The 14,761-nt window shown below is 49.0% G+C and overlaps 1 protein-coding gene across 3 annotated transcripts; it reads right to left on the minus strand.

The window, feature by feature from the left end:
- Window positions 1-2,958: 2,958 nt before the first annotated feature.
- Window positions 2,959-14,006, minus strand: RFESD (Rieske Fe-S domain containing). 3 transcript variants are annotated; one of them, XM_074994202.1, is made up of 7 exons: window positions 13,417-14,006; window positions 10,073-10,222; window positions 9,327-9,507; window positions 9,205-9,239; window positions 5,935-6,140; window positions 4,917-4,994; window positions 2,959-3,434 (listed from the first exon to the last, which is right to left on the minus strand). In XM_074994202.1, exons 3-7 carry the CDS (start codon window positions 9,502-9,504, stop codon window positions 3,422-3,424), a joined length of 510 nt encoding a protein of 169 aa, XP_074850303.1. In that variant the 5' UTR covers window positions 9,505-9,507; window positions 10,073-10,222; window positions 13,417-14,006; the 3' UTR covers window positions 2,959-3,421. The 3 variants fall into 3 exon arrangements, with proteins under 3 accessions (XP_074850303.1, XP_074850306.1, XP_074850304.1); XM_074994205.1 differs by lacking the exon at window positions 4,917-4,994; XM_074994203.1 differs by lacking the exons at window positions 2,959-3,434; window positions 4,917-4,994 and having other exon boundaries at window positions 5,551-6,140.
- Window positions 14,007-14,761: the final 755 nt, after the last annotated feature.

Here is a 14,761-nt window from a genome sequence, read left to right on the forward strand (position 1 = left end):
ACGTATGCTTTCAGCAGGTCAAGAAGTACTGATACATAGCAGACAGACTTCCACACAAAAGACTTACACCTATAAACGGAAACGGTTTATGTCCTGTTACTCCTCCAGACAATTACACCCACTGGAGACAACCACACCTACAATTCTAGACTATTTATTGGCCTTAAACAAGGAGGACTCATGCTACCAGCTTTAAAGATCCACTGGCAGCCTTATCGGCTTTTACACACACTATAGAAGGGTCGATGGTTTTCACCCGTCCTATCATGACCCGGTTCCTCAAAGGCCTTACAAACTTATAACCTCCTTGTAAACCAATAGCGCCTCCATGGAGCTCGGACCTGGTGCTGGACATGCTGTATAGACCACCTTTCGAACCTCTAGCCACTACGTCGCTTCGTTTACTTACCTTAAAGAGGGGATCTCTTTTTGCTGTAACATCAGCCCATAGAGTCGGCGAGTTGGCCGCAGTAATGGTGATTCCACCTTATACAACTTTCTCTAAAGATGTGGTGATGATATGTTTACATCCTGCTTTCCTTCCCAAGGTATCCTCAGAATTCCACATAAATGAACCGATAATATTACCTTCCTTCTATCCTAAGCTGCACTCTTTGAATAGAAAAATAAGACTCCACGCACTTGACACGAGGAGGGCTATGGCCTTTTATGTATGCAGAACAAAACCATTCTGTAAAAACAGACAGAGATTGAAGGACAAGGGGCTATCATCTCAAAGGATCTCAAAAATTATTACATCTTGCATAAAGATGTGCTATTCATTACGTAAAACCACCTTCTCAGCTCTGCCCAAAGCACATTCTACCAGGGCAGGGGCGACTTTGACAGCCTTCTTCGGAGGAGTCTCCTTGAAGGACATTTGCAGAGCAGCAATGTGGTCATCCTACAACACATTTGCTAAACATTTGCTATGTCTACACTGGGATGGTACATCAAAATTGCTTACAGAGAAATCAAAATAAGCTATTTCGATTAATAACATCTACACATCTTCCAGGGCTGGTGCCGTCGACGTTCAACGTCAATGTAAGACAGCACTACATCGAAATAGGCGCTGCAGGGGAGCGTCTACACACAAAAGCGGCCCAAATCGAAATAAGGGTGCCAGGAAAAGCTGCGGACAGGGTCACAGGGCAGACTAGCACTTCCGGGGCAACAGCAAGCTGCTCCCTTAAAGGGCCCCTCCCAGACACACTCAGCCTGCACAGCACGCGGTCTGCAGAGCCACAAGCACGCACACCCCATGTAAGCAGCATGGACCCCCAGCAGCAGCAGCAGCCAGAGGCCCACACACCCGCCCCTGGAGCAGTGGCCGCCCTGCTCAGTGCCATGGAGGAGGCAGCTCAGCATCTTTTATTTGAGGAAGATGAGCTGTCCTCAGGGGATGAAGAAGCAGCCCCAGACCTTGCTGCCCTCCCAGTCTCCCCCTGCCGCACACGCCACCGGCTATGGAGGTACCCCACTAGCACGGACTGGTGGGAGCAGCTGGTGCTTGGCGAGTGGGACAATGACCACTGGCTCTGGAATTTCCGGCTGAGCTGGCAGACATTCCTCGAGCTCTGCCAGTGGTTCACCCCTGCCTTACGGCACCAGGACACCCCCGTGAGACGTGCCCTCACTGTTGAGAAACGGGTTGGCATCGCTGTCTGGAAGCTGGCCACTCCAGACAGCTACCGATCCGTAGGGCAGCAGTTCGGCATGGGCAAGGCCACCGTCGGGGCTGTCGTCATGGAGGTAAGAGGACCCAGGGGGAGGGGGGAACACGGGGGGGAAGCGGGTGCCCGGGAAGGAGAGGGAGCTTGGGGAAGATGGGGAGCCCTGGGGGGAGGGGGAGCCCGGGGAGAGCGCCAGACACACCCTGTACACCCCTCATGGGTGCTCTCTCATGTCCTTCCCCTGCAGGTGGTCCACGCAGTCAATGCCCTGCTCCTCCACAGGCTCGTGTGCCTTGGGGACCCGGATGCCACCATCGTGGGGTTTGCCAGCCTGGGCTTCCCTAATTGCTTTGGTGCTCTAGATGGGACCCATATCCCCATCCGTGCCCCAGAGCACAGCGGAGGATGCATCCTGAATAGGAAGGGCTACCATTCCGTGGTCCTCCAGGCCTTGGTGGACAGCCGGGGCTGCTTCTTGGACATTTATGTTGGCTGGCCTGGCAGCACCCACAACGCCTAGGTGTTCAGAAATTTGGGCCCGTGCCGCCGGCTGGAGGCAGGGACCTACATCCCCCATCGGGAGATCCTGTTGGGGGACACCACCATGCCCCTCTGCCTCGTCGCAGACGCGGTGTACCCCCTCCGGCCCTGGCTCACGCGCCCCTACACGGACAATGTCAGTGCCACCCAGGAGCGGTTAAACACGCGCTTGAACCTTGCGTGCCAGTTGGTTGAGCGGACTTTCGGCCGCCTCAAAGGGCGCTGGAGGTGTCTCCTCACCTACCTGGATGCAGGCCTCACCAACATCCCCCAGGTTGTAGGCACGTTCAGCACACTCCACAACCTGGTGGAGAGCAAGGGAGAGGCATTCTTCCAGGGCTGGGCTGTGGAGGCTGGCAGGGCCGACGCCCAGCCACCCACTGCCCCCAGTTGCCAGGTCAACCCTGAGGGGATCCAGGTCTGGGAGGCCCTGCGGGCCCATTTTGAGCAGGCTGCGGGGTGAACGCTGGCAGGGCCAACTGGTGGTGAGCCACCCACCGCCCCCCCACATCCCCCCACAGCACTACCTGCCCCCACGCCCACACCACTGAGCACCAGAGAGCACACACCACCCACACACTTCTTTTGTAAATAAACCAACACCTTTTTTTTTAAACAAAACAATGAACAACATGAAAGAAGGGGGGAACTATGTACATGGGGGGGCAGCTACTAAAGGGGGGGTGGAACAAATAAACTATTTACAAAGATGGGGAGAATATGTACAAAGGAGGGGGGGCAACGTCCTTGGCCCTTCACCCCTATTGTCCAGCGCCTGGCGTGGGAGAAGGCATGACGCACGTCTGGGCCAGAGGCCCTGTCCAGGCTGGGTGGGGGCCGGGAGAACCAGCAGATATGGCCGGGCCGGGTCCTGAGGCCCGTGGTCCCCCTGGGTGGCAGGCTCCAGGACAGCTGCTGAGCGACGGGGGGGCGGGGGGGGCGGGGCAGGGGAGGGCCTGGCACCAAGCCAGCGCTCGCTCCTGCAGGTGGAGCCGCCGCTCCTCCACCTGCAGGCGGCGCTCAGACACCTCCAGCTGATGCCAGAGGGCGGCGAGGAGCTGGGGGTCAGTGGACGCCTGGGGATGGCTCCTGCGCTGTCGGGCTTGTCCTGGGGCCGGTCCGGGCTCCGCTGCTGGCCTGGCCTGCTGTGATGCCCCAGTGGGCTGTCCGGCACAACAGACACAGCGCCTGTGCTCTCAGGGCCCTCAGATGGTGCAGCTGCAGAACAGAGGGGGGAAGAGTGGAGACAGCTGTTAGTCTGGGCCCTGACCCGTGGCCCATGTCCCCCGACCCCTCTGCTGCTGGTTCCCCATCCCCCCAGAGATGCTGCTGCTGCTGATGGGTGTGCTATCCCCCAACACGGGGGACCTCTAGGTTCCGTTCCCCCCATCCCCAGGGATGGGGCATGGTGCTGTCCTGCTGGGGGGCAGGGGCTGATGGACTCTTCTGAGGGACATGCCACTGCTGTCCTCGGGGCCATGGTCATCTGGGTGTGTGCGGGGCCCTAGTCATGTCCCTTGTCCCCGCACCTTAACCCCGGGGGTGTGCGCTGGGGTACATACCTGACGGTCCACTCCCACAGTCAGGGGACACCCATCTGGCGGACGCCCTGCTGGGACTGCGGGAGGGGAGGTCTATGAGCAGCCCCCCATTGCTGAAGGCCTCCTCCTCCTCCTCCTGCTGTGCTGCCCCAGGGGTGGACTCCTGTGGGGGCCCCTGGGGTGCAGGGCTGGCCTCCGGGCTCGACTCCGTCTCCGGGGCCTGCTGGGGCTCGTCGGCTGAGGTGTCAAGGGTGGCCGGGGGAAGGAGGTATACCAGGGGCCCAGGATTTCCCTGAGCTCCCTGTAAAAGGGGCAAGCGCTGGGGGCGGCCCCAGGTCGGCTGGCCGTGTCCCAGGCCCAGGCGCAACCCTGCTGCAGCTCCTTCACCTTAATCCTGACATGGTCAGGAGTGCAGACAGGGTGAACCCGGGCAGCCAGGCCCTCAGCCAGCCGAGCAAACGCATCTGCGTTCCACCGCTTACTCCCCATTACTTGGAGCACCTCCTCCTCTCCCCAGAGCCCCAGTAGGTCCCGGATCTCGGCCTCCAACCAGGAGGGGCCCCGCTGCCTCTTCCCCTGCTGGCTGGCTGGCTGGGAGCCCTGGGTCCCCTTGGGGGAGTGCCCTGTGGGCACTTGGGGGGCTGGCTGGATGCCATGGGTGCTGGGTTGGGGCTTGTGAGAACGTGCAGGCTGGGCATGTGTGTGCGCTGCTGCCTGCACGCGCTCTCAGCTTCCTGCATAGGAAAGAAGGTGGTGGGGAGCTCTAAGGGGCTGCTGCACGCGGCGACCATAGAGCTCAGGGGCTGGAGAGAGCGTCTCTCAACCCCTCAGCTGATGGCCGCCATGGAGGACCCTGCTATTTCGATGTTGCGGGACGCGGATCGTCTACACGTGCCCTACTTCGACGTTCAATGTCAAAGTAGAGCACTATTCCCATCTCCTGATGAGGATAGCGACCTTGACGTCTCGCCGCCTTACGTCGATTTCAACTTCGAAATAGTGCTTGGCACGTACAGACACGGCGGGCGCTATTTCGAAGTTGGCCCGGCTACTTCAAAGTAGCCGGCTAGTGTAGACGCAGCTATTATGTGATACATCATCACATGGAAGAAGACATGCCTTCTGGTAGCAGTGCTTTCTGTGGTGAACAACACTTAACTCTGGTACCGCCTCCATGCTTTGGGGCAGGGGTGTGTTACTGCTGTATAGTCCTGACGTGGAGCACCCATGAAGACCACTTGAAGAAGAAAGAAAAGTTATTCACTTGTGTAGTAACGATGGTTCTTCGAGATGTGTCCCCGTGGGTGTTCCACTACCCACCCATTCCTCCCCGCTTCAGAGTTCTGCTATGTTTTTCAGATGCTCCTGGGGCGGTCTTCGAGGAACTGGCTTGGATCTGATCGTGCATGTGACCAAAAGCATGCCAAGAGCCCATTGTGCTCCTGCACATGTGTGGTCTGGCTAACCACGGCTTGAAAATCTCCAAACTGCGGTACGGGGACCGGCCCGACACCTGACATGGAGCACCCATGGGGACACATCTTGAAGAACCATCATTACTACACAAGTGAGTAACTTCTTTTTTATCCTGACCTGCAAATATCACATTTTTAAAAAATCCTCCTAATTTAATTTAAATTATTATAAGGTTTAAACTATTTAATGTATAAAAAAATCCATCCTACATTGGATATTTACCATAACATTTCCAAAATGTTTTATAAATAGTGTTTCAATAACGTTATACTCCTTCTCATAAAAATAAACAGATTTTATAGCAATGGAAGATTTAATATCTCAACTATTACAAACCAGTCTATTGTACATACACTAAACTTGTATTTTCTTAAAGACAAATATAAAACTATACTGGCAAAATGCTAACTCATTCTAGAGAGGGTGTTGAACATCTGTATATAAATATTACACATTTCTGCTCTGCTTAATGCTTAGTTACCAATGAGTTATAAATTAAATTGCAAATTAATATCCAGAAATATCTCTATCTTTGTATCTGTGTACAGTTTTTCCATCATCCTGTGACACTGATGAGGTCATGTTCACACACTGGTATTTTGAATTATGCCACTGACTTTGAAGTTCAGGATGTGCATTACTTTTTGGTATCAGAACTTCCAGTCTTTTTGTATTTGTCAGCATAGTAATCAGAGTCACACCTGATAGGTAAGTCAGAAAGAGTCACATAAACACTTCCATTGTCTATAGTAACTTTATGAGTCCTTTGCTTTATTCCCTTTGATCGCCATTTTGGTGCTGCAGATGGTTCTGTAGGGTTTATTGCTTGATATAATCCTTCTCCTGTTGCCAAAGTAATTTTATACTTGTGCCAAGGGCAAATAATGCAGGGCTGACCATTGATATCCTAGGAAAAAAAATTAAGAGAACCCACTGAAATTGTACGCTTCCTTATGAATCGTCTCTAAGTCAACACATAGCTTTACGGCCTAGTTGTAATGTCTTATACTAGCATGACAGGAACATCAGGTTCTGTTTTTCAAAACAGTAACTGGCATATCAAATCAGACTATTGATACATCTAACATGGCTGTTTCCAACAGTGTCCAATGTCAGAAGATTCAGAGGAAAGCCTACAATTCCTCCTAAGTGGCAATCACAATGTATGGATGACAGGATTCTTTCTGACTCAAGACAATAATTATCTTAGGATCTAATGAGAATAGCTTTTTTTAATTTTTTATTTTCATCAGTGTGGCTGGAGATGTTTTTACTTACTCACTTTTTGACAGACACTACATCTCTTTATGATGTACAAATCATATAATCAGTGTTTTGTAAAGCAAGTATGTCTAAGAATCATTTATGCCTCATATTATTAGGCATTTACTATTTGTATGGCTGTCAAGCCAGCAGGCAGGTGAGGGCGCTGTGGAAAATGAAAAATTAAGGGCTGTTAAAGATAGTGATCCATTATAGTGAGAAATTTTACTTTTGACTACACCAGCGTAAATCCAAAGTTAATACCTTGATTTTAATATTCAAGGTGTTCACTTTGAATACTAAGGCTATGTCTACACTAGAGCATAAATTCAATTTTAAGGGCATTAGGTCGAGTTTATAATGTACCAGTCTTCACTTAAAATATTAGGTCAATTTTAAGGGTTCTCTTTTCTAATCCAGCTTTTTCACAAGGAGTAATGCCAAACTCAAATTTACAAGGTTGATTTAATGCTAGTGTAGGCAGTGTTATTTAATTCAATTTTACTGGCCTCCAGAACTATCCCACAATGCCCCCAATGTGTCTGTTCTGACCATCACTTTCACCTTTGCTTTTGAGCATGAAGTAGGAAACAGGAATCTGCCCAAGCTCTCCAGCTGCCCTCTGCACCACGCACGGACTCTCCACCCTCAACCCCCCAACACACGGCTGCTGAGCTCTCCAGCTCAACCCCCCATCCCTCCACATCGATGCCAGACTCTCCAGCTGCCCCCTGTACTATGCAGCTCCCCCCCGCCACCACACAACTGCCGGGCTCTCTGGCTTCCCCCTCATCACCACATGGCTGCCGCGTCAAAATTAAATTAATCAAAATAACACGGTCAAAATGAAGCATGTCAATAATATAAAAACCAACTTTTCAATAGCTCCAAATTGAAACTTTTCAGATTTTTATTTCTGTATTTTACATTTCTCAGGACTGGCTCACTAGCCTTGTACTAGCATGTGACAGGGTAGGCTGTGGAAAAGTGGTGTGAAAATGCATTTAGCAGTTTGTTTTCAACTGGAGTGGGGGAGTGAGGGCAAGGCAGTCTGGGATGATCACATCAGACACCCACAATCACTTGTGGCACATTTCTTCCCATAACACACTGGTACAGAAACCCAGAATGCAACGGGGTGCAGGAATTGTGGGATAGGTATCCACAAGGCACTGATGACACAGTGTAGCCAGACAGCCAGCCCCCTCTCAGACCAGCATTGCTGGGAATACAAGGGAGCCAAAACAACAGGGCACTTAACGTAAATTCCAGCACAGCCTTTGAAGCTGTGAGAAAGCACAGGTGTGCTGCTACAGTGTGCCTCTGGGGACATATACAACGATTAGGCTCACAGCAGACAGAGAAGCTGTGACAGACATGGCTCTTAGCCCCTGCTAATAACTTGATGCACACACACTAACATCCTAGGTGGGAAAATATTTACCCTAATAAAAGGAATGTCCAGTAGTCGAAACTTATTGTTTCTCTCCCTTGCAAGTGTAAACTACTCTTGCAACAGCTGGCGTCACCCAGACAGACCAGCCCCAATTTGGCATAAGAAAGGAGAAAGAGAATAAAGGATTACAGAGGTATAAGTATGGGACCTACAGCACCATGATTTTTGAGTGCTTTTCACTATCTATCTGCTGGTCAGATAAGTGACAGCCTCCCAAGGCTTCTGCAGCTAAAGGGGTCCCTAAGCCTTGTCCCTTATTAGTCTTTCCGTGGAATTGAGTGACCGATCCTGGCTTGGCACCGCTGGAATTGAGAGATGCAAGGAGGGTAAGAAGCACCCACACCTGATCTCCTATCTTTAGTGTACACATATTTTGAAATAGAGCTCTATACTTTGTTTTCTTTCTTTGGTATCGTGGCTTCAGTTTTGTAACTTGTTTGTGTGTGTGTAACATCTATACATTTAAATAAGTAGGCACTAGCAATTTTGTAACCACATGATTAGAGTCTACTTTAATAAATTTTGGTAACCGTTTGTGCATAAGCCTGACTTGTTTCCCTGGGTTACTGTAAAGCAGCTAACACAATTAAAGAACCTCAGCCGTTTTGGCTATAAAGCCTGGCCATTAGGTGAGAGTACTAAGAGCCTAGCGTTGAGTTGTGCCGCCTCCACGGGGCAAACTCTTGGGGCGCCTGTCAGTCAATCCTGACTGCCCGCCGTGAAGGGACAGTGCGTCCTAGCGGTTAAAGTCAAGGGTGTGGAAAGGCTCTTAGTGCTGCCATTGGGGCACCTGTCAGTCAGTGTTGACTGCCCACTGCGAAGGGGCTCTGAGCTCTAGCAGTTAAAGTCACGGGTGTTTAGGACCTTGGGGCATCCGTCAGCCTGGCCCGGGCTGCCCGCCGCAAAGGGACAGTGAGTCCTAGCGGTTAAAGTCATGGATGGTGTGAAACGGGCATAGCTGGCACCTCACCAAACATCCTTGGCCATCGGCTAACACACAGTCAAACTTAGCAAAGGTAATGGGGACACACTATGTCAACTTTCTAAACGTGTGGACACTCACCATCGACTTTATAAAAAGTAGTGGTATGAAGTCAACTTCAATAAATTTGACTATATTTTCAAGTGTAGACATAGCCTAAGTTACTAAGAATACTATTTAGCCCAATGTGAAAAAGCAATAAAAAAATGGTTAAAATGTAAAAAATATTTTAATAATTTCATTTGTGCTAGTTTTAGGATGTTTACATACCTCTATCTCCCCACGATGTAAAGGACCTCCTGCATCTAAAATAGAGAGGAATATGGAATTAAAGTAACAAACTCAGACTAGCTTAATTTAAAATTGTTAACTTGATGAGTACAAAATCTTACGGTAGCAGTGACGGTCCATGGCATAAAATTTCCCTCCATGGTAGAAAACGACAACTTCTCTGTCATGGACACGGGCTGTTATTCTTTGTGACTGTTTTATTTCATCTTCTTTACCAACACACACAGGAGCAACAGCCTTCGCTTTATCAAGTGTTTCAATCGAGCTGTGCAAATCCATTCCCTTTAATTAAAAATATTAAAAAGATTTTTTTATAAAACAGTTAAAGTTTAGGGTTTCTACACATTTTAGACACCAAGTCATTCAGAGAGATATTAATTATCCGAAATACCAAAAGCAAAAGTTCTGACGAAAATATTATCTGCACTATTTTAATAAAACATCATGCTTCATAACAATGTATAGCCAGTCTGTTTGATAAAAGAACAAATATGATGGTACCTATTCACTAACATTCACAACTGGAATTAGAACTTGAATAACAGTAGCACTACAGTCAAGAGGACCTGCAAAATAAAACTTTGATTCTAAACCTCTTTTCATTCATTTATGACAATCTCAAAAAATCTCCTTATAAACAAAAGAAATGTGCTAAAATACACTAATTTAAAATAATACAAGAGTTAAGGTTTACTTGCAAAAAGAAAACAAAAATTAAAAAAAAACATACTTTTGATGTATTGAGAAGAATGGGGGGAGGGGGAGTAACCAAAATGGGACAGAATCAAACTCTAAAGGGAGTAAAAGCAATGTAACTCCTCGGCAACACATCAAGTCACATCAGTACCTTCGATCGATACTAGAGCATGACAGAGATGAAGAAAAGTTGCAAAGTAATGGGAACAACACCAGATCTCTTCTATAGCTCCATCACATCCCAGGACTGTTGTGTTCTCACGTGTATCAACTCTTTAAGTTCTGAATTGAAGAAGTTTTTCTGAAATACAGGAAAATTGGTATTAGCAGCATAAAAAGGCAGGCTTTCTGTGGCGCACAGCATGGCTGAAGAGAACTGTGCCACAGCTGATAAGAGGAAGGTTTGAGGCTTGGCTGATAACAGAATATGAGACACTTCTGAGAGTTGTTTGCTTCTTTACTCTTCATAAATAATCATCTCACAGCTGCCTTCCCCAGAATGTATCTTGGATTCATATTCATTTAAAATAATGAATATAAGTTCTTCTAATACTCCTATTGCCATCCACACACAGCAATCAAATAATTCTAAGTCAAGTATCATTGACAAAACCCCTGCAAACTGGTTTAAGAAAACCCATGATACTTTCTAGGCTATTTACAAGCTCATTATGCATAAATCAAATCGCAGCACAGCTGCTTCAGACAGTCTAATTGTCTCAGTTCCAGCTCATACCATACTCATCTCATACTCTAGAAGAATTCCACAGAGACTTAAACCATCTACACCCCACTATCAACTTATGCCTTGATCACTCCACGCAAGAGATACATTTCCTAGACACTACAGTACAAATCACTGATGGCCTGAGCAATACTGCTCTCTACCAGAAACCCACAAACCTCTACACTTACCTACATGCTTCCAGCTTCTATCCTGCACACAGCACACAACCCATCGTTTACAGTCAAGCCCTGAGATACAATCACATCTACTCTGATCCTACTGACAGAGACGAAAAACTACAAGATCTCTGCCAAGCATTCATAAATCTGAATTATCCACCAGGAGAAATAAAAAACAAATTGACAGGGCCAGACGAATACCTATAAACCGACTATTCCAAGATAGGCCAAAAAAAGCCGAGAACAGAACACCACTTGTCATTACCTACAACCCCCCAGCTCAAACCACTGCAACGCATCATTAAAGACCTACAACCTATTCTAATCATGACGCCACAATCCAGAAGGCCATAGGTGACAGGCCTGTTCTTTCCTATAAACAACCTCCCAACCTTATGAGGATTCTCACTAGCAATCACAGGCTACACCACAATAATACCAATCCTGGAACTTTTCCTTGCAACAAACCCTATTGACAACTTTGTCCACATACCTACTCTGGAGATACCATCACTGGACCTAACTACGTTAATTACAGAATCACAGGCACTTTCTCCTGTTTCTCAACTAACATCATATATGACATCATGTGACACCAATACCCAAGCACCATGTATATAGGACAGACTGCAAACACTCTTTAACAAAGAATGAATGGACATAGAACAGACATCATAAACTCTCCAAATACACAAACCTGTCAGCCGGCACTTTAATGGAGTGGGCCATTCCGTTAAAGACCTAAGAGTTTGGGTCCTACTGAAAAGGGACTTTAACAATTGTCTACAGAGGGAATGCTCAGAACTAACATTCATATTCAAATTTAGCACATTAACACGTGGTTTGAATAGGGACAGCAATTACCTGACCCATGATAAAGACTCTTTTACGTATTGTGATGTTTTATCTAACTCTTAACTTCCTCCACCCCACCCACCGCCATCCCTCTGCTCTTCTGATTTGTCACCCATAACAACAATTTTTGGACCTCTGTGCTTTATATATTGAGTCTGTTCTGGTAAGGATATGATCTGATGTCGGTCTGCCTCATGAAAGCTCATCACTTATTATTTTGCTAGTCTTTAAAGTGCTACATGACTGCTTTTTTGTTTTAGCTCATACCACATTTCTGTTTTCAGTTAAGATTTTATAGTAATTATTAGAATAAAAGGAACACATTATCTTGAGAAGTACTCACTTCTCTTTCACCGCCTGCTTTATAAATAAGCATAGTAAAAAATATTCAGATCATGAGACAGGAAACTGTAAACTACTGACTTTCATTACTGATTTAATGTGCAAAATGTTCAAACATAATGCCTACAAGTAGGCATTCATCCTCACTGAAGTACCTAAATATAAGTGGCCTGATTCTGAGTTGTGCTTAGCACCAAAAGCTTTCACCAAGATTGATGGGCACTTTAACTACTCAGCCCTACTGAAAATCAAGCCACATTTATTTGGCAGCCTAGAAGCACGCATACACACAAGTCTGATACACACGTAAAAAGGCTTCAGCTTGGCCTCTGATTTTACATGTATGTTTTTGCACCCACATTTAATAGTTGGGGCAAGTATTAATATTTAAATACTGGCCACCTCGTTTTGAAGTACACTTGATGTGTAAATATTCTCACATGCTTTTACAATTAACTGAAAGGCCAAAATTGCCCCAAGGAAAGAGCAAGTCCTCCAGAGAAAGCCCTTGAGAGTGCATCTGAATTTGAACCTAAATCTGCAGGACGTCTGCTACAGAAGCACTGGCAGGAGAAGAATTTCTAGTACTAAGGGAAGAGGACCAAGGACAAGTGATAACCAGCCCCTATTTCACACCAGTGCTGGCCAGGCTCACGGTTGGAACCGGCGGTGGCTTGGGGGAGAACTGGCTAGAAGTGGCTATTCCGGCTGTGGAAGAGCAGCTGCCGCGTGGGAGGGTACAGGCTCCCTGCGCACGGCGAGCGGCGGCCTCCCTAAGGGGTGACAGAAGCCACATGAAACACCGTTCCAGCCCCTTCCTCCTCGTGCTCTGGCCTGGCTAAGGCAACCGCTCCCCGGCGGCGACCAGTGACAGCCCAGCCTAGCCCGTCTCCCCTCAGCCGTGCGCTCCTCAGGGTGGGCGCGCGCCCTCCCCTCCATCCGGCCCCCGCACCCCTACCAGCCCCCGCCTGCGCTGAAAGCAGGGGATGGTTGGCGGCGCCTTCGCCCCAACAGCCTTCCGGGCCCCCACGCTCGGGGCCGGGCGCGGGCAGGAGCGCTCTGGCCGCAGTGCGGGACACAGCAGACAGCTGTGCGGCTCCAGCTGGGGCGGAGCGGGAGGGCACGGAAAGAGCCCGCTTCATCCGCTCCCCAGGCGGGCTCCGCGCACGTGCTGCAGCCACAACGGCACACACGGGTCCTCAACGCCTGACGCGACCCCCAGGCAGGGATCGGCGGGCGGCGCGAACCGGGCTCCGTGGAGGGTGGTTGAAGAGTGAGGGGTCACGCGCGCCCCCGCAGGGGTGTCGTGAGGGACGCACCGCCTCAGCGCGCGGTTTCGAACACAGCTCGTAAAGGGACGGGAACGCGGGCGCAGCATTCAGTGGAGCCTACCCGTCACTACCGCCCGCACATCCTCGCCTCGAGACAGCACCGCGCCGCCGCAGCCAACCGCGGGTCCTGTCCCGCTGAAACTACAACTCCCAGCAAGCACCGCGCCGCCTCGCACTCGCATAGGGTGCACCGGAGCTCGAGGTACACGTTCGCCCTCGGTAGAACCAACTCCAGGGGCCGGCCCCTGCCACCGGCCCGCTCAACGCCGGCGTGAAACACGTGACAAGAGACCTTCCCAGTGGTGGAGCCCCGAGAGCCAATTGGCACGTGACGAGCACCCGTCCTATGCGTCACTGGAGGGATTCAGGAAGCTGGAGCCGCTCTGCGGTGCCCCCTAGTGGGGAGGCCAGGTCTGCGGCGCGCGGCGCTGGCAGAACGCGGAGCGGACGTGAGATCGCCTGTGAGCAGTGGCGCAGGGAGGGACTAGGGTTCTGGGCCGCCGGTTTTCCACCAGACCTCCCGCCGGGTGCTCCAGCATGGGGCGCCAGGGTTTCCCTTCTCCCCCACGCCCGGTGCTTCAGCTGGGTGTGGGGTCGGGATGCTGATGTTTGCCTTGCTCTGCTCACCCCGTGCAACAGCGTAGGACACTTTGTCAGATGCAAGGAGTCATGTCACAAGTGACTTACCAAAGGATGTGACAAACTGGGTGATGGCGAAATAAATGGCAAATTAAGTTAAATGCTGAGAAGTGCGAAGTAGTGCACGCTGGAAAATATAATGCCAACTGTGGATACAATAGTGTCTAAATGAGTTGTTACCACTCAAGCAAGAAATTTTAGTCATGGCAGATATTTCTTTGAAAATAACTACTCTGTGCATTGGCAGTCAAAAAAGCTAACAGAATTTTAGGAACCATTAAGGATGGGATATATAATAAATTGAAATGTGACTATATAAATTAGTGGTATGTCAAGACCTTGAGTACTATGTGCAGTTTTGGTCACCTCTTCTCAGAAAAGATATATTAAAATTAAAAAAGATGGAGAAAAGGGCAATGGAAATGATTATGAGTATGTAGTACTTCGACAAGGAGTGATTAGAAGGACTGGAATGTGGAATATTAAAATCATGAATGTTATGAACAAAGTGAATCATGAAGTATTATTTACTCCCTCACATAGCATAATGATCACGATTGAGAAAACGCATAGAGCGATGAAGGCACTAAAGAACAACAAGGCTGCTGGCCTAGACCAAATTGCAGCTGAACTATTGAAGTATGGTGGAAACTCCGTGGTGCAGGAACTGACAGGGCTGTTGAATGAATGTTAGAGAACAGAGTATGTCCCAGGTGAGTGCAGGAAGGGGATGATTGTCAAGTTACCAAAGAAGGGGAATGTCACTG

The sequence above is a fragment of the Carettochelys insculpta genome, chromosome 5 (assembly GCF_033958435.1).
Source record: "Carettochelys insculpta isolate YL-2023 chromosome 5, ASM3395843v1, whole genome shotgun sequence".
Taxonomy (NCBI): Eukaryota; Metazoa; Chordata; order Testudines; family Carettochelyidae; genus Carettochelys; species Carettochelys insculpta.